The sequence below is a fragment of the Acanthisitta chloris genome, unplaced genomic scaffold (genome assembly GCF_000695815.1).
Source record: "Acanthisitta chloris isolate BGI_N310 unplaced genomic scaffold, ASM69581v1 scaffold15185, whole genome shotgun sequence".
Taxonomy (NCBI): domain Eukaryota; kingdom Metazoa; phylum Chordata; class Aves; order Passeriformes; family Acanthisittidae; genus Acanthisitta; species Acanthisitta chloris.
The window spans coordinates 59,661-85,809 of NW_008673279.1; the positions used below are offsets into that span (position 1 = coordinate 59,661).

At 41.8% G+C, this 26,149-nt stretch overlaps 1 protein-coding gene across 1 annotated transcript in view; it reads left to right on the forward strand.

Moving 5' to 3' along the window:
- The window catches only part of LOC103802422 (vascular endothelial growth factor receptor 1-like), a gene marked incomplete at its 3' end in the record, with an annotated part of 70,812 nt that extends 45,212 nt beyond the window's left edge, over positions 1 to 25,600 (forward strand). Inside the window, exons 11-16 of the mRNA XM_009074892.1 lie at positions 1,129 to 1,237; positions 8,572 to 8,862; positions 13,623 to 13,769; positions 15,713 to 15,844; positions 21,999 to 22,105; positions 25,399 to 25,600. Of these exons, the coding sequence (XP_009073140.1) occupies positions 1,129 to 1,237; positions 8,572 to 8,862; positions 13,623 to 13,769; positions 15,713 to 15,844; positions 21,999 to 22,105; positions 25,399 to 25,600 (988 nt within the window). The remainder of the gene's footprint in view (positions 1 to 1,128; positions 1,238 to 8,571; positions 8,863 to 13,622; positions 13,770 to 15,712; positions 15,845 to 21,998; positions 22,106 to 25,398) is intronic.
- Positions 25,601 to 26,149: the final 549 nt, after the last annotated feature.

Genomic DNA, 26,149 nt, shown 5'->3' on the forward strand with positions numbered 1-26,149 from the left:
AGTAGGAGACAGAAGCAGTGCAAATATTCAGTCAGTGTTTATGTAGAAATGTAGGTAACTGGTCCTTATTTATCACGGACTCGCTCTCTTGTGCTTGCCTCTGAACTCGAGCAATCAGGCAGACTTAAAAGAATGTGTTAATTGCACAAAAATAATTTTTAAGGTTTTTGGAAAAGCCAAATAATTCCAAACAGCAGGATTCTGCAGCCGCATAATTTCCTTTCATCACTGTCCCAGCTTTGCCTGTAAGTTCAGTCAAAGCGTGTTTTACAGGAGAAGTAAAACAGAGACAGAAAGACAGAAAATTAAGCTGCCAAGTTGTAATTGAGAGCATGTTACACTGATGAGCTCCATGTTCATGCCCCGTGTCTCAGCTCCATTACAGAATGACACCTCAGTTTTTTCTATTTTCTAGGTTTTTATTTGCTAAAGGCACACTAGGTGTTGCTAGTCCCTGGTCTTATCTTGCAAGTCAGGTCACTCTGAGAAAATATTTAGTGTACTGGATCTCTTAAGATGGTGATAGAATATACCATAGATACAATTGATCTATTACTATTTAACAATAGAAGTATTAAGTCCAAGAAGAGGAAATAGTGCAAAAGAGGATGGGTAAACATCCGTTTTCCCCTGTCCTTATTCACCTGATATGTATGTGGGAAAATGAAAGAAATCAAATGCATTTAGTGCGAAATGGAGCTACTTTTTTTCCGCAGCATTATCCAAGTTCCTGAGGCATTTCTCACCTATTTGCTTTGCAGTCTGGCTCTCCTGCAGGCTGCTTATCTCCTTGGCTGAACCACATTGTGTCATGCTTCATGTTTTGTAGCATGCCATTACATCAGCAGTGAGAGATAAATCAATCTGAAAGACACATTCAATGATTTTTGGTTATGATGTCTCTGATAGTACAAGGGTCGCCTGAGGAGCTTGTTTCCTGTTGTTCTTCTACCCTTTCCAAAACTGCATATGATGACAACTCCTTTAAATAGCCCCAGAGGTGCCCATCACTGAACAAATGGAAATACAGGATTGTGAGACTGCCAATGGTGACTTAGGAAAAAGAGAAGGGAATCTTTAACTGACTTCCTGAGCCAATGAGAACTAAACCTCATCTTTCTTTTGCAGACCGCTAGCACTCTTGTTGTAGCTGAAGCCAAATCTTCTGGAATCTACAGCTGTGTGGCATCCAATAAAGTGGGAAAATCTGAAAGAAATGTCAGCTTTATTGTAACAGGTAAGATCTAGTTGCTTCTAGAGCCTAAAATGTTTCCTGGTCCTGGGGTTATAATTGTTGTGGCTTTTTGATATACCACAGTTTGAGAATTGTTGTAATGTATGCACTTGTAAACTCACAGCATGCTTTTGGCTGATGCTGGTAGGATTTTTCACAGCTGCTGGTCTGGATTTCTAAGAAGGACTCCAAACTGGTGAATGACCCATTCCTCCATCCAGCATGACACAAATTGATCACAAATATAGCAATCTATAACTCCCCATTTCAGTTTATCTCTGCAGTCATTCCATGTGTGAAATTCTGCTGTATTTTTGTACACCAGTAAGCCAGTTTCATGTGTGACATTGACAGTGTCTACAGCCTCATCCTGTTGTCAACCAGGGCATCTCACAACATAATGACTAGAACAATGCCAGTGCCTGCAGGCAGCATGGTGCTAGAGGAGGGATGTTTGGGGTGCCTTCTCACAGACCTCAGGGTCTATGGCAACTTGTAGTTAGAAAAGTGTCAGGGTACAGACCACAGCGTTTTGTTTCCTCTTCTAAGAAAGACAACCTTGGATGTCATTTGAGACATGGCACAGAATTCTCATCATGTTAGCTGCACGTATGAGTATCCTTTCAGGTATTTTTCCATTTCAAAATGTGTTTAGATGTTTTCAGTTTCACAAACAAGTTATTAAATGTTTTACTTAAGGAATTACTGAATAAAACCCACACTGAGTTTTGAGGAATAACTACTGCATGATTTAGCAGCATAAAGTCTCACATGCCGTTACAAAGGATTTGTTTTCTGTCAAAAGAATTTTTTTGGTTTGTTTATAAAGCAGTGGTTCATACAGCACTTAGGCTGTTGGCAGTTTTCAGGATAGATCATTAAAGAATGCATTTGCAAAGATGAGAAAAGGTAAAAAAGTTAAAATATTTAGATACTTTAATACCAAAATCATACTCTTGAAGCTGAAAGAGAAAATTTTAATATATACCTTTTTATTTTTGCTTTCTCTTCTACTTTTTGTTGTCATTCTCTTGGCTATCATTCTGATGAGTGATTTTAATGAAACTCATTCTATTTCCGTTCTGAGAGATATCAAAAAAGAGTAGACACACACTCATTAGATTTGGTTAGGAAAAAAAAGAAAAGAAAGCTACTCTGAAAAATGTCTGTGTCACTCCCGTCCCTCCGAATTTTGTGTACCAACATTTGCATTTTTTAAATATTCTGACTAGTTGTAATGGAATCATAGATTACCGAGTTGGAAGGGACCTCAAGGATCATCTGATCCAACCTTTCTTGGCAAAAGCACAGCCTAGACAAGATGTTTCAGCACCCTGTCCAGATGAATCCTAAAGTGTCCAAAATTATAGAATCCACCACTTCCCTGGGGAGATTATTCCAATGGCTGATTGTTCTCATTGTGAAAAATTTCTGCTTATGTCCAATCAGAATCTCCCCAGGAGTAACTCGAATCCATTAAGCCTCATCTTTTCCATGTTTCTCCTTGTAAAATGGAAGCTCCAGCTTCTTTGTAGCTAGCCTTTAAACACTGGAACAGGGACATAAGGTCTACCCTAAGCCTTCTTTTCTCAGGGCTGAACAAACACAGTTCTCTCAGCCTCTGCTCATATGGCAGCCTTCCCAGTCCTTTGTTCATCTTTGTGGCACCTCTAGACCCTCTCTGGACTGTCCACATCTTTGTTGTATAGAGGGGACCAAAACTGAATACAGTATTCTGGGTGTGGCCTGACAAGTGCTGTGTAGAGTGGATAATGACTTCTTTATCTCTGCTATTGATGCCCTTGCTGATGCAGCCCAGCATCCTGTTGACTTTCTGTTTTGGCACAGCAGCACCCTGTTCGCTCAGGCTGAGCTTGTTGTCCACAGGGATCTCCAGGTCCTTTTGCACAGATCTACTTTCCAGCTGGGTAGTTCTGTTGATCTAGATAAACTGGTTTTGTGCTTCCAGGAGAGCACTTTCCTCTAACTGGTAAAATGTAAGAAAAGATAACTTGAGCACCAATACTTTTTGCTGTCACCTCCAGGAATTTATAGTCTTCCTTGAATCTGTCCAGATTCTGGCTTGCCCATGCCCACATGAAGTAGTAGCAATGAACAGTAGTCTGTGCTCTTGTTAAGTTGTGGCACCTTCTCAGACCTTAGCTCCCAGAAGGCATCATAACTCCCTGTTAAGCCAGTAGATGAGCACCTTAGTGACCTGAAACAGTGTCACCCACTATGAGCACTCATCATTTCTTTTTGTAGTATCCACTGTTATGCTGCTGGCACAGTTTCTCTTGGCAAACCTTGTTTGTGGGTGTCTACAGCTGTTAAAGCTCCATATCATAATAAATTTCACATTTAGAACGTGCCAGTTATCTGTAAATATAGAAATTTGGTAACAAGCATGAGAAATATGAACAGATAAGTGACACATAGGCAGGTTGTTTGTTAAAAGTACAGAAACAATAAATGTCTCCATGTTCTATTAATGGATGTAGCAAAAACATTTGCCACCTTGAAGATGACTGTTGTGCCTGCTCTAAAGTCACAGCTTTGCTTTTGTCCCTGTCCATACATTGTGTTTGTTTGGACAGAAAGCTGAACAATGACACATAGGTCTCCGTAAATTAACATGCCAATGGTGTTGTATTCTCATCTTTCTGTGTGGGCTTCACATGGAACTTCGAGCAGTCACTGAGACAGTTGCTCCTTTGATGTGCAAGATGCTGAATTTGGCCTTCTCTAACTCTTACTCCTCAGTTTTCAAAATGCCAGAAGATCCCAAAACCAAATGAAGCTGTATTTTGATAGGTCCCATTTGCTGTACCTAAATCTCCTGGTCAAAGTTTTGATGGTGGTTTCAGGTATTTTAGTGCAGTGACATGAAGGCATTAGTTTCCTTACTCAGATCTCACATTCTTAGATCTTAACCAAAGATAGAAGGAAATCCTTCTTCTTGATACCAAAGCTTGCATGAGAACATGCAGAACATTGTGACTTTCCTTCAAAGAGCCTTATATTGGCTGGTCTTCAGAGAGAGGAGTGGCACCTTTATTATGGCTTGGAAATTCTTAATACCTCGAGTGGTGGCAAACATTCTTTATAGGATGGTAAAGCTGAAACGCATTTGTTAATTGAGTTCCTGGAACTGATCATCCACTGCCACTCACTTGCATTGATTGAAGGCAGTTTAAACAATACTGCTGTTTTGTCTTTACAAAAATCCAGTTAGGCTCTTTCTTGCTTTGCACACACAGTGCACCAGTTGGGCCTGTGTGGTGTAACCATAATTTTCCTCCATCAGGCTGAGATCAAACTGCCATGGCTGTCCAGCATTTGCTAAAACACACACTGGAGGAGTAAAAAAATTGAGATCCTTAAATGCTGATGGATGTGAACAGGACACTGCAAAGTATTTCCTTCTGATGAGTCCAAAACCAATACTTCAGGTCTTGTGTGACAGCTTGGGGCTACTTTATCTTATGTTGTTGAGTCTGCTGGCGCCGTATGAAGTCAGCCTGAACCACACAAAAGTGTCTAAAAGTAAGAGAAGTGTCTAAGCAGGAGAGTATGATCCCTTGTAGGAAAAGGAGCTGCTGCCCTCTGTAAAAGGGGTAAGCCAGAAATGACTCCAAAGAGCAGATGGAGACAAAGCCTGTCCTAAACAGGAAGAATCCCTTTCCTTGGAGGCAATCTCATTCAGGCCTTGTCCTGGGGGTGAGAAAGTTCACGTACTTCAGTGAAGCAGCTGTAAAGAGGAGTCTCTTTTCTGTAGGCAGAAACCATTAGGAAGGTGGTGGAAAGGCAGAAACTGTCCCAACAGCCATAGTTTGGACTTGACTTGTTCCACCCCTTCAGGGAAAGGTAAACATGAGGAAATAAGTTCTAGCAGAGAGAACCTGGGAAGAACGAGCCCTTTCTTAAGTTACTGTAAATCTCATTATTTCTGGGCTTGAAGTGCAACTTGCCTATCTGTTTCTGGGAGGTTTGAGAGTGATATAATTTTATACACTCTGCCTAAGGGTGTGTGACATGAAGTCCATGGGCTTTGGAGTAGCTTTCCTATGGCTTCTGTCAGATGAAGGGCATTTTTGGGGTGTTGTCACTGACTTCTAAATGCACATTTTTTTGTTCAAGACTCAAAAGTAGCTGTGAACCTTATATAAAAGCAATGTAGAAAGGTGATTTCTGAAAGCCCTCTTGCTTGTTGATACGGAAACAGTCTCTGTAACAACACCTCTATACCAAATTTAATTGTGGTAGCCCCCTTTCCTCCTGCCTGCCCCGTTCCCTACATTCTGGGCTGTTTTGCTGGCACACAGCAGGCCCATGGGTGTGTTTGCAATTACAGAGGGTGAAACAGGAACAGCTCTGCCTTATCTCCCTGGTTTCCCAATGTCACTAAGCGCATTTTATTTTGAGATTCCTGATGGTGCTTGGCAAAGATAAACAAAATCTTCCATCAGGAAACCTGGGAGCTATTTCCACAGGAAGCTTCAAATCACTAAAGTAAATAAAGCCCTTTTACATTATTCCCAGCCACATTATTTAGCTATCCCGAGCCTGTAACTATTGGTGAGAGGTGTCATATATTAGGGAGCTCATAGCTTTTAAACAAATGATTCTCTTTGAATCCTGTCCATTTTGCTTTTGTCCCTGGATTTATTCAGAAAATAGTCGTTCTTCACAGAAGACACACTGAGGAAGAGCTCCAGACCTGATAACATGAAAGTAGTTGCAACTATATTATTCTGTTGGCATGCTATCCTTTTAGGTTAAAAATAGTTCATTTGCCTCAGTCCCCAGGGATCTTTAGTTTCATCTTAAGAGTTTTGCTTGGCTCTTCCTAGCTTTTACTGAGTACTGGCATCTGCAAAAGCAAAAATTACCAGTAATTCTAATGACTGCCCTGGCTTTCCCAACACACATCAGAATAATTTGAGATGTACTGTGAGTAAGATGCAGCAATTTCCTTCTTCCAAATACTTAACCACTTTCAAAACTTTGGCCCGTTGATTAGTTTTAAGTGTGTCTGAACTGAATGCTTTTAACACAATCAAGTATAGGATTCACTTCATCTAACTTGTCTTAAAGTTAGGTATCTAAGCCTAAGCTGGTCATGTAGGATGTCTTCATAATTAAGCATGAGGGACCAGGATCTCTGCAATTTGACTCATCTTAAGGTGATGGTTTGCATTGCCCTCTGGAGGAACCTATGTCAGTCCATAGGCTGTAAACTTCTGCCCATGCAGAAAGCAACCGTATTCAAGTAGCTGTCTACATTTTGGCAGCTAAGGCTAAATATGATGTACCTCATGTGTGGAAACGTTTCATCATAGTAGCACTTCCAGTCAACATGTTCTTAACTGAAATTAGAATCTGGCACCCTGTGCTTTTACATGTCACAAAGGATCCTGATGATAGTCACTCATAGATGAGTTAATGATATTTAAAGTTTTTCTTATCACTTTGCTGGAGAGAGAGAAAAAAAAAAGGGGCTTTCAATGAAATGTAAGTGGAACAAGTCAGCCCTCAGACTTTAATACCCAATCTAATATTTTAGTGTTGCTGCCTCCGTTAGGTTGATCTTCAGGCTACATACCTGAACTACAGTTGATGGCAGCCACACACTTTGCTCCCACTGCAAGGGCACAACGAGTGAGTTCAACCAGCAGAAGTTAGGCCTCTCCCTGCAAAACATCTACAGTCAGAGGACATTTCAATCCAGGACTTGGAGGAGCTCATTTACCCTGTGTTTAACACTAAGGTTAAGTGTGGAAAATAAGATATTAAGGGGCCCAACTGGTGCCAGACTTTCAATTGGCAGAACTTTAAAAGGCAGCAGTGAGAAAATTATGTTCATGGTCCCCCTAGGAGGCAAGGCAGCTCAATTTGTGATGTAGGGATTTAGGGAGAAGCTTTCTGATAGATTAGTCAATCAAGGAAAGAGGTTAATGAAAGAATATGTGGGATGTTAGTCACTTGAGATCTACTTTTTACACGTCCCTGCTGAAGTGACATTAAACCTGAAGTGACATTGGTAAGAATGGAGCTGAATAAAACACAGCATTGAGCTGTTCATGCTCTAAGAAACAAGGGGAGAAGGCATAATTCTCTGTTATGAAAGAAGAAACCCTTCTTATGATTTTGAGTCAGGTTCACAGCCAAGTGCTGTAGCAATTAATAGTGAAAGAACAATTGAAAATGGCCAAAGTCGATGTCACTTGACCGAGAAGAAGGAAATGACTTTATCAGAATATTGGCTACAAATAAGCCAAGAGAGGTTGCATTCTAGGAGTAAAACTTGGAAGTGCTTTCTCTCAGGTCTTGCTTCTACTTTCACTGAAGTCAGTGTTGTAACTCCCTCACTGGAGGGATGAGCCTCAGGTGGAGCAGCTGGGAGGCAGCTGACACTGCTGCGTCTCTGTGCCACTCCCCAGGTGGAGGAAGCTGCAAGTAATGTTACAATGAAATGCAAACATGGCTTTTTCAAGTATGATTTTTGACATTGTCGGCTAAGTTATTCCTGCCTGAACTATCTGCTGTGAAGTGAAAACTTAAGTCATATTTACACTTAGTAAATAGTTAGTGTAATGATCCTTGATTTCTCTCAGGTGGAAATATTTTTCACCTATATCTTTTGCCAAGCCACCTAAACAAAGTGATCTTCATCCTAGTGCTGCCCACACCACAGCTGGTCACCCAGGCTAGAGGGTATTGTTTCTGATTTCCACTTGGGTGGCTGACATGCTTTAAATGCATGGAGGGCAAATACCTCCATTCCACGGGAAGTCTAAGTCATGCAATTGCAGATTCATTAATTTCTCAGGACTTGAAGCATTTTTCAGAAATATACATACCTTATCTGGATACTTATGAATAACAAGAGAACAATATAACCAAGCATGATGAGATGCAGTGTTTTTGTACTGTCTTCTTGATATTTCTCTCATGCAGTTCACAAGCTGTAACTGTGATCAGAATCTTCCTCCTTTTTCATTTCATTTTTCACTGTGCTGTCTTTAAATAGTTCTACTTTTGGTACCTTGCCCCAGTCTGTCTTAACTTGGCATAGAATTTATACAAACTCATTACTTCCAAGAGCAACTTCAGTTTACACCAACTGGTGTCTGAACCCAAGTGTCTCATAGCTCCAAGACAAATTATAAGAATAGCTGAAGCCTAGCATATGAAAGGAAAGATTACAGACTTGAGCAGGAAGACAACAGCATTGATTAGTTCAAAGACTTCCTGATAAAGGGGAAAATATATGCCATGTTAATTTTGGCTCATTCATTTCATATAAAATAAAAAGTGTTCTTGATTTTTGACAGATGTACCAAGTGGATTCCATATTAGTTTGGAAAAAATGCCCATTGAAGGAGAGAATTTGGTATTGTCCTGTTCGGCCAACAAATTCCTGTACAAAGACATTGCTTGGATTTTACCGAGGACAGTCAACAATCAAACGAAAGCAAAAAAGTCTCATAACAAGGAGTACTCCATCACCCTCACTCTGACCATCAAAAATGTTTCCCTGGCACACTCTGGCACCTATGCCTGTCGAGCAAGGAACATATACACGGGGAAAGAAGTGCTTCAAAAGAAAGATGTTACAATCAGAGGTGAGCACTGCAACAAAAAGGCTGTTTACTCTCGGATCCTCAAATATAAAAGCACAAGGAATGATTGTACAACACAAAGCAATGTAAAACATTAAAGGACTCATTAAACAGTAAGAGGTGTCTCATATCATCTTGATTTTTTGTTACTGTTGCTACCTTTCAAGCCCTGAGGCGGTGCTCGTTCCCCCATGGGTTGAATATAGGAGGAATAGCAAACAAACTCATAACACGTGAGCTTCCAGTTGAGTTCAGACGGGTGTTTTCTGCTTTGACAAGGCACGTGGAAGCTGGGGTTTGGAAGATCCCCTGTGCTACATTTTACATGTCGTTAATTTTTCTCTTGCTGTCTCCTACTGAGCGATAAGGAAAACTTTGGATCAATCTTTTCTTCCACTTTGATATCGGCCTCATCAAATGTGTCAAAGCTGAATAAACTGATAAACTTTAAAAACTGCTGTTTTCAGTCAACAATGGACATTTAATAAGCTAACTTGAATGTGCAGAATGAGCACAATTCAGTTTGAGATTGACTGGACTATAATTTTTATTTTAATCTGATCTTGATGGACTTATAAATATTACCTGCTGAGCAAGTTCTAATGCTTATTTATTTGAGATTATTTTCTACACTAAAGTACATTAATCTTAAAAAGTATCTTCTAAAAGAAGTATGCAGGGAAGAAATAAAAATGTTGATATAATGCACAGAGCTATCATATCATTTATAATAATGATGATTTTAAAACTGACAGACATGAACCATGTTTCTCCAAATAAATCCAGGTAGACTTCCATTTGCTGTGTTGGTCAATTTTTAAAGTCAGTTCTGCACTAATGTAAAAAGCTACTGATAAAAGTATGAGTGTCACTCCCGGCCTGAAGATTCAGGAATGTGTATGTTGTAATTATTTTATAAAATGAGGAATGTTACACTAACACAACTGACAAGATTTCAGCCGGCACAGTGAGTTAATACAGTGCTTAAAATACAAATTCAGAATTGAAGCCATTGAAAATATTCATTGCTTTTGGTATGCAAATGACAATTGGATTTATTATGGGGATTAAGAACCAGCCAAACTGCTGAAGGAGAATTAAGGGCAACCTAAGAATTCCTTGTGAGCATTTCCCCCCTTTTTTTTTCCTTTGTCATGATTTTGCTATGAGATGTTTCTGTGTATTATAAATTCTGTATAAGGAAGAAGTTACTATTTTTAATAGATCTGATAACTTTATTTTTTTACAATACATAGCTTTTATTATTTTTGATTACATTTATGATCGATCATTTATATAGCATTTACATAAGCCATAACAAAACAGACCGTAGTGATCAAAATAGCTGCAGCAAGGGAACAAAGTGGCTGTGCTTTTAAAATAAAGGGTGACAACATGACAGTTTCTTGCGCTTGGGAACTCACCAGACTATTTCCTCCTTTAGGTATCGAGACTGTGTCCCACGGCTAAACTTGCCTTTCACATGGGAATTGCTTTTGTCAAGTGTGAAAGGGTAAACAATAGCATTTCCCCATAATACCAGTTTCATGGAGCCTAAAATGCTTAGAAAACAATTGATAACCTGGAAGTTGTCAGAGTAAAGAAAAGAATAATCATTTATATCTTGAAATGTCACCTATAGCCTGCTTGTATACAGTAGTTCTTTTGTTCATTATTAGTGCGATGGCTTCCAGAAACAATGTGTTCATGCAAAGGGATCAGGCTCTTTTTCCTAAAATGTGCCTAAAAAGCAAGCAAAGTCATTGGTGACTGCTTAAAAATGGGGCAAGTGCACTCTTTAGCATTTGCAAGTCTTCAGAAGAATTTCCATACAGAATCACCCTTTTTACTAGAGTATTTTGTGGGAAGACATTTGATGGCAAGGTGGGCAGTGATGACAGGATGTTATGAGTTTCCATGTCCTTGGGAGCCCAGAGCACAATGACTTGTAGAAGCCAGTTGCCAGGCAATATAAGTTTGGGTCAGAAAAGGAGATGTGGCAATTAGACTGTTCTGTGAAGTTGTTGTGAATCACAATGATGTGTATCACTGCTGGGTGGATGTCCCACCAGCCTGGTCTCAGCCAGCACTCAGAGGGCCACGCTGTGCAAGGATGTCATAACATCCCAATGTGGCTGTCTGTGTTGGGAGGCACAAAGAAAGCTCACTGGAAATGTTTGAGGAAAGCAGTTCTTGGTGGCCAGATCAAAACTACTGATGTCACTTTTAATGTCCTCAGATGACTGGAGAATCTTGTGGATTTGAAGAGTTTCTCTGCCTTCTGTTGTGTAATATATTATTTAGGGAGAAAGGTGTGAATTATGTTTCTTCTTCTTTTTTTAAGTGTTAAAAATAAAGCTTGTATTTATATTTTTCTACTGATTAATAAAAATAAGTGAACAGACAACACAATCATAACAAAGGGCAAAAATGAATGGAATGCTAATGTAACCCCCAAAATTAACAAGTTGTAATGTTTTTCCCTTGTTTGCTTTTGGAAATGCAAATTTTCCCTCTTTGCCACCCCAGGTCAGCCAAGTACTCTGATGCCAGTGTCACCTTCTCCTCTCTGTGACTGCCTGTCACTCCTCTGGGCCAAACTCTGCCTGCAATGAAGTTCCTTGGGGTAACTGAGAGCAGAGTTTGGCCCAGCAAGGCAACATTTTCAGGCAGGCAGAAGGGCTGAGGGCAAGTCCAGGGGGCTGCCCTGGGCACTGAGCCCCACACTGTGCATGCTGGTGGCCAGGGTAGCCCCTCAGCTTTGGAGTGAGAAGAGCGGGACATTGGAAACTGCCCCCCGCCCTTGGCTTCACTGCAAAAATGAATGGGAGAAAACAGGTGGTTTGCAAAAGAGAATAATCCTCAGGTTGACCAAGTCCTTGAAAAATCAGCTGGTGGCAGCAGAGAAATTATTGAAAGTATGTGAATGGTGACTTAAGCTTTAAACAAAAAAAGTTTTTCGCAATATGAAAACCCATCTTTAGTGTATGGCTATAAACAAATTAAAATTAATCACAAATAACTCACAGAACGTGTGGTTTGCCTTTGTTGTGTCATCTTGTCTGCCTTCATTTTGGATGTCTGCTCTGGGGTGTTTATCAGGGACTGATAAAAAATGTGAAGTGTGGAGTTCTTCACAGCATACATACATGGACATTCATCAGATGGCACCTGTTCATAGACAGTGTTATGAAAAATGAGACCTGTGCAAAAATCAAGGCAAGGTATCGGTGAGAACAGGGCAGTCTTCTTGGCTTGATGGCAAATATATTTGGCTATGTCATTGTGTGTGCTATGTGATGAAGTACTTATTTTACAGTCTCTCTCTTAAATAGTACTGTTTGGGAAGAGAGAACAAACTGCCTACTATGCTGTAAACAAACAATAGCATTATCTGTGGAAATTACTGACTTGCAGCATGGAAAAGCACAAACTGGTCATGACTATGTTGGAATGAATTTCAAGGGGTAAGAGCATAGCAAAGATAGCCTACTTTAAAAGTGGTTTTAGTACTACAGGACTCATGCACACTGCATAAGCTGGTGGTACATAGGTGCTTAATATTTCTAGAGAGTTTTCATTTACAGCTGGTAACAGAATGATTATGGAGGTGGAAGTGTCTGATGGTTGGTTTTCCTGAAAGGATAGAGAATAATCTTCCTAACAGAGAATATCAGAAATTCAGCTGATATTGAACCCGATGTATTGGTATCTATTGCAATTTAAAAGAAAATATTTGCAAAGAGTTTGTTTCTTCTTTGTTTTGTTTTGTTTCATATTTGGAATGTATGTTTTAGCATGTTAGGAACTGCTGATCCTGGCAATGTCCTGGAAGGGAAAGGTTGCAAATAATTGGTGACCTTGAGGGAATCTGCAGAGCATCTGCATCTGTGACACTGCTCAGGAGCATCCTGGATTCTCCGTCACTGCTTTAAGTTGGTCAAGACACCAGAAATAATTATATGAGAGTTGCAAATGTGAATGAAAGATATTATCCTATAATGTATATAAATGTCGCTAATGCCTTGACCTTTGTCAGAACAACCTTCGGCTCCTTATCAAATGAGGGGAGAGGTGGCAAAGGGTTGAAATGATGATGAGATTGTTTTGCTTCATGCAGGGATGAGTTTAACATGATTTTTATAGTGTGTTTTTGAAATACTGTGGTGTGGTTTGGCTGGGCCTTGTTACATTCAGCCAAATATGTGAAATGCAAAAGTGAAAAAATTTATGAAGACCTTGGGACAATGCTTTTGTGCTTATGATTTCTGGTTTTAGGTTATGTGAGTTTACTGAATACCATGTGTAACTGTACTCTCTAAAGTAAGTAAATTATAAAAGTCTCATTCATGGGTTTTGTGGTGTACAGAGCTTCATGGTGCTGTCAGCAACACAGAGCTGCTATGCTACAAGGGTGTCCTGGTAATTGTTTAAATCTTTGGTGTCACAGTTTGTTTCTTTTGATGATGAAAAAGTGAAACTCATTGCTTTTGATAAAAACAAATGTGGTCGGTCATGTAACTTTTAAACAATGTCGTCATTGGGTCTTCATTGGTTGTCATAACCTTCTGTTTCTGAGTAATGGTAGTTCTCTGTAGACACCAAGTGCTCTTGAGCAAACTGGAACAGTAAATAAATTCAGTGGCCAACAAAGTTGGTACAACAGCCATAGCAGTCTCTAATGTCAGTAAAATGTGGGTAGGGAAGATAATTAAACCTGCAGAGTTACAAGAATGTAAAATAAGTGTTGTTTTGTCTTGTAGCTCAAGAGGCACCAGCTCTGCTGCGGCAGCTTACGAATCAGACAGTGAACGCCAGTAACTCTGCCATGTTGGAGTGCCAGGTTCATGGCATCCCTGAGCCTCAGATATCCTGGTTTAAAAACCATGAGGAAATACAGCAAGAACCAGGTGAGAGCTCTGTATACTCACCTACCTTTTACAGACTTCTTATTTACTCACCTGCCTTAGGTAGCCTTTTGCAGAGTCTTTGGTGTTGGTACTCAGAGGTAAGGAAGGAGTATGGCTGAGGCAGTCCAGGCAGGAAGGCAGCAACATGGATGCTCCAGGTTATTTCATCTCATTCCAAAACCTGAACCAGGCTGAAGGTCTAGGAAAAAACAGGTCTCTGTGGAGTCAGTGGAAAAAACAGAGTTCTCTATTTCCAGCCTAGAAGAGTCATCTCCAGAGAAACATATTTTCCTCTATTTACTATAGAGGGAACCTAAGGATCAGGTGTCTTGGCCAGCAGATATCCATGCGAGAGGAAACCAAGCTCTCATGATGTGTATAGGAGTACCAGAGGGGAGTCTGTGGTGAGGCATTCTAGCTCTGTTCTCGGGTCATAAGCTATCCACCAAACCAAATCTGTATCTGGGGTGTCCAAAGCCAAATGCATCTACCAACCACAGAGGAATCCATGTCTCATGCAATAGAAAGGAACAGCTTCCCAGGTGGCATGTTGCAGTGTCAGGGAAACTTTTAGAGATATTGAGCACTGTGTCTGGAATGTGGCTTCAAAGATCAGCTAAGCCTAAATGTCCAGCTCTGCTGGCACCACAGTCATGGGAGTGTTCCTTGGAGATTTTAGGTGGAAGTGAATGATGGAGGAAAAGGCAAAATCTTTCTTACAGAAATTCATGCACATTCATATCAGAAGCACACAGTGAGCTAGTGTTACAGGCCCAGCAAAAATGTTCAAGAAGGTTTGGTCCAAAGGAACTGGAATTATAAGTGTAGTCTTCAATAACAATGTTGTAGAAAGTTTGTGGTTATGGTTCTTTCCTGCATTATTGGACATTATTATAGCATGAATAAAGGCAACTGGAACAATCTCTGAGAGTTTCTCCAAGTGAGTTATAAGCCTGTGCAGACTTGCAGCCCAGGCATTAAACTTAATCTATGGCCAGGTTCTATGAAGATTTACAGTGGCCGCATCATTGTCATTAATGTCACTGCATTAATACAGTGACCACTGCATTAAGAGCACTGTCTTCTAAAATGAATGTTATATGTCTAACTTGGGTGCGATGCAAGACACACAATTAGGAGCCAGGAAGATGTTTCCAGAGGGGAGGTCAGAGCACTTTAGTTAGGTGCCTGAAATAGATGGTGGGAATACATTTTGATGAGACTGTAGTTCTGATGGAGCCAAACACAAGTGTGTACTTGACTGCACATTTCCTGGCTACAAGGTGCCTTACATGCAATGCTGAGGCCAAATCTGCTCCCTGCCTCTTTCTCACTGCTGGAGTATTGCCCAGGCTGGCTTCTGGGTTGACCTATCTGGAATAAACAAGATGTTGAAAACTTCTGGTAACTCTTATGTTTTAGGGTATGTCTCATGGGACCTCTCTTTGCACTATCTGGTGTCCTTTGGCAAGGGGGCCCATTGTTCCATGCCGCAGGGATAAGTGAGATTTGGAGTGAGTCTGCTGCCCACGGGCAGTCTGGATGCATGGAGCTGGCTTTTGGAAGTGCTCTCAGGTTGAGCTGCTCCTGGGGCAGACCTATGCCTGGAAGTGCAGTTATCAGACTTGCCATTTTCCAAAAGCTAAAGACGTGCTGAAGAGCTCACATGGAGAAAGCCTAAGCACAGTGCTAATCAACATAGACAGTACCAAGTGCTTCCAAGATCATTCCCTTAGACTGAGCTTTTTCACTCACACACATGCTTCGTAAACACTGATTTCCAGAAGATTCACAAAGCATCCAAGTATATTTGGCTTTCCTGCAGATAACATTGTGCTTTGCAGTCTGTGGCTCAAATTTCTTTTGAGAAGCAGTTGAAGCAGAAGGGTTGGTTTTTGTTTATATCCTATCTCCCTCTCATTGCGAAATATTTCATTTCACAGGAATAATTTTAGGGCCTGGAAGCAGAATGCTGTTTATAGAAAGAGTAAAAGAGGAGGATGAAGGACTTTACCAGTGTATAGCCACCAACTTCAAAGGGTCCGTGGAGAGTGCAGCATACGTCACAGTACAAGGTAAAGCATGACGTTAAATGGGAAGAGCAAGCTTTCCAGACTGATGTTCTTACTCAGACTGGAAGGGCAGGGGTATGACCTGGGACTCATCTGGTGATCTCTGAAGGCAGCAATTTGAAGGAAATCCTAGCAAGGGAAGCATACCAGGTTGGAAAGGAAGCCTAGCAGGAAATGCTAACTCAGAGCATGTTTACACTGACCTAAAAAGAAGAATTGCTTCAACCCAACAGAGATCAGGTCAGGGTAGAAGACAAATGTAAATTTAGTATCGGCAAAACAAACAAAAAACAGAGTAAGAAACACTCTCCTACCCACACATTTTCCCATTTCAGGTTAATTCCATAGAAATTACAGGCTGGGGATATTTTCGTTTGTTTATTTTCGGTGTAAAGTGAACTGCGAAATCAGACCAGAAGATTTTAGCCTAGTGATAGCTGCACATGCAAAGGTACTACTACAGAGAAGCAGCTATGATCCAGTTATTTCTGCAACCATTACTTGAGTTATTTTGCTATTCATTTAAATGTCCAGCATTGTTCTGCCTTCTGACAATCTCGACTCCTGCCTGTGGTAGTGACTTCTATCAATTAATCTTATATTGCATAAAAATAAAGTTTATTTAGTGACCTTTCAGTTTCATTGAATACCCTTTTCGAGATAAGAGAAGTAGGTTGACATTCTCCATATCAGTCAGTACTCTGTATGAATTAAATTTGACATAATCTATTTTACTGACCGTGTGTGTTAAGTAAATAGTCCTAAATTCATTTAGTTTCTCTTTATAGAAGACAATTTAACTACCGCCAGGTTCCTTAGGCAGGGATTATCTGTTTGTGGATGTTCTCATACAATGGCTAAATGTATCTGAATACTACTCAATATCTGGAGACTACCCTATAGCACAAGACAATTACAGCTGGTAAATCAGTATTCATTTTTTGCCAGGAGTGTGTTAGCAGTCTGATTTAATGGTGATTGTTGATGATACAATGATGTTTTTGTGTTAAAGGATCAGGGATAAGTATATGTACATCTGGGCTGGCATAACTGGTGAAATCGAGGAGTTAAAAACACCTATATCTTTTTGAATAATTATAGATTTATAGAATGGTTTATGTTGGAAGGAACTTTAAATATCATCTAGTTCCAGCCTGGTTCTAGTGGAAGGCAGGGACACCTTCCACTAGACAAGGTTGCTCAAAGCCCCAATCAATCTGGCCTTGAACATTTTGAGGGATGGGCCATCCACAACTTCTCTGAGCAACCTGTGCCAGTGCCTCACCACCCTCACAGTAAAAAATGTCATCCTAATATCTAATCTAAATCTACTCTCTTCCAGTGTGAAACCATTCTCCCTTGTCCATCACTCCATGACCTTGTAAAAACTCCCTCTCCAGCTCTCTCATAGACCCCCTTTAAGTACTGGAAGGCTGATACAAGGTCTCTCTGGAGCCTTCTCTTCTCCAGGCTGAACAGCCCCAACTCTCTCAACCTGTCTTCACAGGAGAGAGGCTCTGATCAACTTAGTGGCCTCCTCTGGACTCACTCCAACAGGCCCATTTCATTCTTATGTTGGAGGCCCCAGAGCTGGATGCAGCATTCCAGGATGGGGCCTCATGAGTGTGGAGCAGAGGGGCAGAATCACCTCCCTCGAAGTGCCTTGATAATGCTAAGTTTTTTACAGCTTCTGTAATAGCTGAAAGAATAGCTTGTGCCTAAGTGCTTGCCCTCCAGTGTATCCTACTAATTGATAGTCCTGGACAATATAATTCATTATTGTATTGATTTTTAATATAATTGCAGCTTGGCTATTTATTATAACAACAAGCATTCTGTCAGATGGCTTCTAGGGAGTCATATCTCCCAGTCCAGAGGAGAGAAAAGAGAGCAGCCAGGAAGGCTCTTTCTCTTGTTACATGTCCTGAAGGACCACTGGCAATGTTCTTCTGGGACTCCTATGGGAGCTCTTAAATAAACAGGAGATGAAGACTACCATGTTAAAATGTATGGCTTTGAGACTGGGTGATAAAAAGAGAGATAGTTTGCCTTTCTACCCTTTCTCTTCCTACCATATCCAGGGATGTCACTGGAGGTTTGTTCACTCATTCCTACACTGATCTGGAGTGTTTGTCCCTCTCCCAGGGAATGGCAGCCTCTCACCTCATCCCTGAACCCAGAGCGGCGAGATCAGGGCTGGAATGTGGGGCTCTTTCTAGGCTTTGCCACTTCCTTGCCTTTCTGAGAAACACAGACCCTGTGCCTGCCACCGTGAGCACCAGAGCCTTCCCTCCATCCCGGCAGCTCTCGAACATGGGGCTGCAGATCAAAGGGAGTGGAGCAATGCCTCATGTTGATGGCGGTGTTTAGCAGATTGGAAGAGTAGTTTGTGAATGAGTCAGGAAGGAAACTGTCTGCTCTCTTTATTTCCTCTGAGAAAACATTATTATACTCACAGATAAAACAATGTGTTATTTTTGTATCCGAGAGGGATGAATGGATGGTGGAATCAAAGGGATGTCTTTAAATAATCGCGGCCTGTGTTTGGTTTGGAAGCAGGGCTTGCTGGGCTGTCTGAGGAGCAGAGGGGCTCTGTTTGTGGGCCTGTCAGAGTAAGCTCTCCACTTGCCCTAGGCTGAAGCACTGAAGAGGCAGTAAATCTGTAAGGATGGAACAGAAACAGCAAATGGGTGGCAGAGCACCCAGCAAGTGGAGGGGACTGTATCCCTAAAAGCCTGGGACACATGCTGCTGGGCACATGGGGAACACAGGCTCTTAGGCAGCTTTCTTTTGGGGGTCACCCTGCTCGTAGAGTGGAGGACTTGCTATGAAATTCTTGCCCTACTACTTCCACTGAGAAGAATTTAGCAATGTGTTCTGTCTTAAAGCTGATGTTCAATATCCCAATGTGACCCTGCTGATGGAAAGGAAAGCATCGCATTTATTAAGTACTCATTGAACTATTCTGACACTATAGTGTCTGACAAATGATATTTGCTTTTAAAATAAATTTTATTTAAATAACTTTTTAAAAATAACTTTCTGCCTATCATTCATCTATCTATCTATCTACCTACCTACCTACCTACCTACCTACCTACCTACCTACCTACCTAACCTTTCTGATTTTGTGTCTCAAAAAGTTGTTTTGCATTTTGGGTCACTCTGAAGCCATCAGGAACTTCTCCATGAAGCTTAACTGAAATTCTCTCAGCTACTAAACAAAGTTCATCCTGGGTTATGTCTTACGTCCGTAAGAGAAAAAGTTAACATCAGGGAACACTTAAGACTCCTGTTACCTCAGACATACACCAAAGAGGGTTGGAAGGGAGTCCTGGCAGTCTCTAGTTCAACCTCAGTTCAAACTAGGGTCATCACCAACAGTACATCAGTGTAAACAGTCAGTGATTGCTTTGTCTGGCTAGGTTATGACAACCTCCAAGGACAGAAATTCCTCAGCATCTCTGAACACCCATCCCAGTGCAGCACTGCACCCACAGGATCGTGGGATCACATGGATTAAGCAGGGTAGATGCCACTGGGGTGGGGTGAGGGATGCTTTGGCTGCAGCAGTGTCGTTGCCCCAGGTATTGCTTTTCCCCTGATAGATACCTGAGCTGCACTTCAGTGTTTAGGTGTTTAATGCTGAGTTCCTACTGAGAAAGCCTATGCCAACCCAAGGCTTGAGTTTCTAGCTGGAAGGATCAGCACATTAATCCAGGCTTTCATCCTGGCATGCCTGCACTGTTCTGGTGGCTCTTGTCACTACTGAGAGAGAGAAGCTGCTGCTGGTGGCACTTCACTTGCCCCCTCCTCACCCCTTTGCAGTGCTACAGAGACATGGGATGGTAGGGGGGGACTTTTGGAGGGGCTCTGGGCAGGAAGGGGACTGCTGCTTGCAACAGTGAGTCTGGCAGATGGGACAGAGCTTCACACAGGGGAAAGTCTTTGTCTAGTGAGGTGTCTGGTGAGTAAAGGTCTGGGAGGGGAAGGGGAAGCTAGAAATCTTGTGCTACCAGGCAGAAAGAGGGATTTAGTTGTGCTTGCAGCCTCACCAGACTCTGCTAATCCTAGGGCCTTTTCTGAATGTTTTTGCCTGTTCTGCCTAAAATCAAACCTTTTTCTGTCCAGCTGAGAGACACTCTGGCAGCTCTGACTTCAAGGCTTTTAGCAAGACTAGGAATCTGGCATTTGATAACCCAGCCCAATCCCAGCTCAGAGAAATGCTTTCTGGTTGCCTAGATTTGCTCAAACATTTCAAAGACAGCACGTAACTCCTGGACAACATACTGTAGTGCTTAGAGACTTGCTGTCTTCCACCCCAGGACTGGCTGTACCATACCTCATGGGTTTTCTGTGTCCTGCCATATGAAGCAGAGGCAACAAATGAACCTTCAGCCTCTCCAGGCTCTGCTGAAGAAATGTCAGAAACTATTACTCACCATCTGTGCAGGTGCTGCTGCTCAGAAGCAAGAGGAGAGTATCCGTATGTAAAAGGAAATGCTGATGTCAGAGAATAGGCAAGCTGCATTAGGCTGTATTATGCCATCACTACGTTCCATATCTAAGTGAAGTACTTAAAAAACACTTGTAAAAAAATAACACTCTAGGTATTTTGGAGAATGGATACTTTATATCTCCATTTGTAGTTGAAGTCATATTTTTCCTTGATTATTCTCAAAGCTCCAGAATGGACATGCCAGAGGGATCTTAGATATGGGGCATGAATGCAAAGCTGATTATCATCTTTAGGGAGGGCAGATATTATGCTAATTAAGCTGCAGCTACAGGAAGCAATACAACCTCTGAACAAAGCTCTGCAGCGTTGCCTAAAACCAGGCAGCACATCCCTCTGGATTACCCAGTAAACTCACCAGTGAGACATTAATCATCTCTTTTTCATGTGTCAGGAGTAACACTGAGCTGCCAGGCTCTGAAACTCTGCAAGTGCAGTTGACAAAACTACTGTGAAATCATGTTCAGAATTACTCCTCCTCGTCCTCTCATTTTCCCTCTCTAGAGGGTGTATCAGAATAAAAGGCAGAGCATCAGGGTTCTTTTTGCATTTGCTACCAATCAGATGGAAAACATATTGTGGGAAGTGTGAGATTTTGACACTATCACAGGATTTGCAAAACAGACTTCTCTGAAACTATTTTACAAATCCCTAAATAGCAGTCTGAAGTGAATTTTATTTTGGGGCTTTTTTTAAGATCTGTCAGTGGGCTCTAATACTCTCCAGTTTTCTAATGTTCATGCTCTCTTGCTGCTCCATTTTCAGTTGTTTTTGTTTTTCCTTTTCTGTCCTTAATCTGTTCCCTAGTTTGGAGAGCTCTCCCAGCTCCCTAATTTCTGGGTTCTGTGGGGTGCTTCTGGGAAAGGAGAAGGTCCTGTGTCCCTTCAGGGAGCCTGGCCCTGTGCTGCTGCTGTGACCAGCAGAAGACCCGAGGGCACAGAGCCTGTGGGAGGACCAGTGGGTTGAAGGGAGTACTAGGCCATACACCCTGGGTTTCTGCCCAGTGGGAATAGGGCTCAGGACCCCTGTGTCATGCTTTGGATGAACTGAACTCACAGATGCCAGATCAGATCTATCAAGGCCATGGGAAGAAGAGCTCATGAACTCCTTCTGGCAGCACCACAGGCCTCCAAAGGGAACCCCCAGCTCTCCCCCACTGAGGATTTTGGTGAAGGTTGGTGGGTTTCCAGCGTGGCTGGGATGGAGGTGTAGGCTGCAGGACTCAGCCATCAGCAGGGAAGAGCTCACTGACCAGTGTCAGAGGAAAGGCATCATGTCCTGAATAGCAAACCCCAAGCAGCAGCACTGCAGCATGCCCTGGGTCACACTTGGATTCGCCTGTGCCTACAGCAGCACAAGTCCTCCCTGGAGCTTCTCCTGCACATTATCAGCAGCTGTCATACCACAGCACTGCCCCTTGGAAAGGCCCAGCAGAGCCATTCCCTTCATGCAGCCCTGTCTGCTCCTGAGGCTGGGGGAGACCTTTTTTTTTTTAGGCTCTATGAGCCAGTCCAAACAGAGATTAATACCCCATTGAAAAGAAGCTGGTCCTTCCTGCTATTTTGTTTTACTGGCAAAGAAACATAAAGTGCCCTTGCTTACAGGTCATTTTCTAAAATGTTTGCCACTTGATTTTCCCAGGCATACCGGAGAGGTCAAACCTGGAGCTGATAACCCTGACCTGTACCTGTGTGGCTGCAACACTGTTCTGGCTCCTGTTGACCCTCTTCATTCGCAAGCTGAAGAGGGTAAGAACAGACAGGGATCTCCTGATGGCACCTTTCTCTCTTTGCAGCCCTTTGCTTGTGTTAGAAAATCTTTCCCAGGCCACTGGGATTGCTGAGTCTACCAAAAAACCAATCTGTTTCCCTTACTGGATCACCATCACTTTCACAGCACCAAGCCTGAAAGAGTTCAAGGAGCATTTGGACAATGCTGTCAGGCATTTGGTGTGATTCTTGGGCCTGTCCTGTGCAAGGCCAGAAGGACTTTAATGATCCTAGCTGGTCTCTTCCAACTCAGAATATTCTGTGATTCTGTGATAAGGCTCACCTTTGTTCCTGATACAGTCACCGGGCTGCTGATGGGTGCTGGGGAACCATGACTTGCAAGGCTGAGTATGAGTAAGTCAGGAAGAAAAAAACTGGGTGCAGACAAGGCTCTGAGGCTCATGGGAATTTGGGTGCCTGGCTCCCATGAAAGGCATCCCCATTCCCTTATAAAATCTGTGGGGGTTTGGCACCTTAATGTCTTTGAAGATCTGAGTGAGTGGGAATGACAGATCTTCACAGAGTGTGCTGGGGTCTGTTTTGCACAGTGTCTGGTATAATTACATCACTTCCAAAGTGATATTTTGCTGAAGCAGTTTTGGCAGTGCAGCCTCTAGAGCAGATGGCCCTGTATCAGCATGATAATGTTAACTGGCCCTCCAACTGCCCCTCCTTTTTGTCCAAGGCTGACTGTGATGATTTAAAGCCCCTTTTTGCTGACAGCACTATGTCTGCGTTGCGTGGTGTGTGCAGGGTAAACCACAGCAGCTTTCATAAGCAGAAAATACAATTCCTCAGTAATGCAGAAAGATCTCAGGGTTACTTGGGGGAGCAGATGGATTTGGGGAAAGGGCAGTATTGGGGTGATGGGGTGCACTGCAAGACATGAGAAGTGGCTGCATGCCCTCCTCTCCCCACTCCCACACCACTGTGGTGCTGAGCCTCTGCTGCCCTGCTTTGCCCAGCCCACTAAGTACCACAGCACAGCACCATGGGGATTGTCTCACAGCTGCCATGGTTGAGCATGTCCCAGTTAGCTGAGCTCTGTGACGATTGCTAAAGCTTGACTGCAGCCTGCATTAAGGCCTGCCTATATCTTAGGTTTTATACTGAGAACTTCTACTGATTGATGGGAAAGGAGAACTGGACCTCCAAACCAGGGTGGTATGGCAGCGGTCACTCTAGCTGCATTCCTACTGCCACAAACTTTAGCAAGGAGAAATGCATGGGAGTTTAGGGGGAAAGAAAATTAAAGATCAGCTGAAGCTGTGGAGAAGCTTCATAGCTGTAAGAGAAATTACAAGGCAAGTGGGACCAGTACTGAATGCTCACCAGTAGTGATGGAGGAATTTATAACATGATCGCAAACTCTTTGAAAAATGTAAGTTTTAAATGTAGCAAAGGGTTGCAAATTATTTTTTTGGTTTTATGAGACCAAAACTTGTTAGATTGTTAAAATACGATAAAAATAATCATCATTGCTGTAGAACAAGGGACTTTAACTAGATGACATGTGAAGGCTCCTTTCCAGATGAGCCTATCGAGCTATGTTGGTCTACGATTATGGTCTTCTCTGTGTTTCTATTATAAGCCCTTACTCTCAAGGATTTATGTCTGAAATTAGCTCTAAATTAAATTTTCTATACAAATTATGTTTTCAAAACAGAAAAAATAAATATGCTCTCTGAGAGCATTTCCTTAAAGCCTGTCTGTTATGTATACAGGGACAGGTGATATCCTTAACAATTCTTCATCATTCAAAATGTTGCTTCAAATCTCTAATTGTGCCCAAAATTTAGTATTCAGTGCATCTGAAGAAAGAACTATAGGAAGCTGTATGAACTTTTGCACAGCCCTGTTGCTTTTTCTGGGATTGGGCAACTTAAAAGCTCTAACATGACTGATAGGAGCAGTCTGGTACACACATCTCTACCAAGAAATGTAATTTTTTGAGCACCACACATATTTCTGTTTCTACCCGTATCACACTTATCCGTGTTCTGTCCAGGGTCAGTGGATGGTTTGGAGCCTTTATGCCTCTTGACTTTTCACCAAATGTCAGTGCAATCCATTTTGGGACTAGATTTCTGGTTCTTTGGGATGGTGAAAAGCAACTAACCAGCAGCTATTAGCTACTGTCATTTCAGTCTAGTTGTGTTTGTAATCAAGGCATGCACAGCTAGTAACATCCTTCTCAAACAAATATCTGGAAATGCATGTATTAGAGACATATTGCCAAATTGTAGAGAAGGAAAATTGAAAGTCACAGGAGGCAGTTAAAGCAATAAACCCAAAAGAATATGTGGATATATCTGTGTGTTTATGTCTGTACCCATGTGCTGTTTCCATCAGTTTAGGAAAAGCAGCAAATTTAGGTTCAGTTCAGCAGATTTTCCATAAATTCCAACTAATAGCCAGGAAATTATGGCAAACACTAGACCTTTCTATAGAAATATAAATACTCCTGTGTCAAGAATAAGTCTAGTGGATTGAAATGGCAATCTAGGCGCTCTTTGAAGGAAAATATGTTTCAAAATGGATGGACTGCAGAAAACTTTGAGATCAGGTTCATCTTTCCTGACATTTCTCATGTGAAGTGGATAATCCATTTGCTCAACAGAAACTGAACTGTCAAATTAACTTGAAATTGTATGTTTTATACTATGTGTTTGAGTCTGGCTGTTTACAAATTCCTCTAAATTCAAATAATTTGAGTCAATTTTTCAGAAATTATACCAGAGAAATAAAAAAATGCTGAAAATTTGTAAGGAGTTTCATGCACGTATGATGTCTCATCTTCTGACAACTAGTCTTGCACAACTTCTAACCACATATGACGTATGTTTGCCGGGTGTATGGAAAAAATAAACACTTGCAATTGAACTCCATCTGTTGCATATGGACACTTCTTGCTTTGCACAATCATGAAGGAAAGTTATTTTTATCATTAATGTTTAGTCACTTGCCGAAAATATTTCTCTTGACTGTGCAGAGGGCCTGTTTCCTAACACCATATGTCAATACAGATCCACATGGATTTCATTGAAGAAACTGGTATGTCACATAGGAAGAAAGCTAGAGGAAGAAGTTTCATTTTTATAAAAAGTCTTGCAATAAATAGAAAAGCCAACCGGAGCTTAACCAAACCATCTATTGTGCTGTGAAACACAGCCCTGTGAATAGAATTAACTTGGGGCCTTTGAGCCAAACAAGAAGATGCTGACACATACCCTTATCCTCATTTTCATTTTGCAATATTCTTTGTTTTCTAGCCTTATTCCTCTGAAACGAAGACAAACCATTACCTGTCAATCATAATGGATCCTGATGAAGTCCCCTTAGATGAGCAGTGTGAACGTCTGCCTTATGATGCCAGCAAGTGGGAAATTGCAAGAGAGAGGCTTAAACTAGGTAATATTGGCATACTTCACATTGAGTTTTCAGTGATGGAAAAAGAGGTACCTGTAACTACAGGTAAAGAGGAGCTGTGCTAGACACACAGCACAACATATTTCCAGGTTTGGTGTGAGCTATTCCATGCTTGGGGTCCCACTCTGTGAATGAATTACTGCATTTAGGACTGACTGACTGTGTCTACCTGACTTTTCATAGGTACATTTTGACTCCAGGTAGAAGAACTAAAATAGAATCACAGAATCATTTAGGTTGGGAAAGACCTGTAAGATGAAGTCCAACCATTAACTCAGCACTGCCCCAGGTTTGGTGTGAGCTATTCCATGCTTGGGGTCCCACTCTGTGAATGAATTACTGCATTTAGGACTGACTGACTGTGTCTACCTGACTTTTCATAGGTACATTTTGACTCCAGGTAGAAGAACTAAAATAGAATCACAGAATCATTTAGGTTGGGAAAGACCTGTAAGATGAAGTCCAACCATTAACTCAGCACTGCCAAATCCACTACTAAACTAAACCCGCCTGGGAGAAGAGACTAATCCACACCTCACTACAGGCTCCTCTCAGGTGACTATAGAGAGTGGTAAGGTCCCTCCTGAGCCTCCT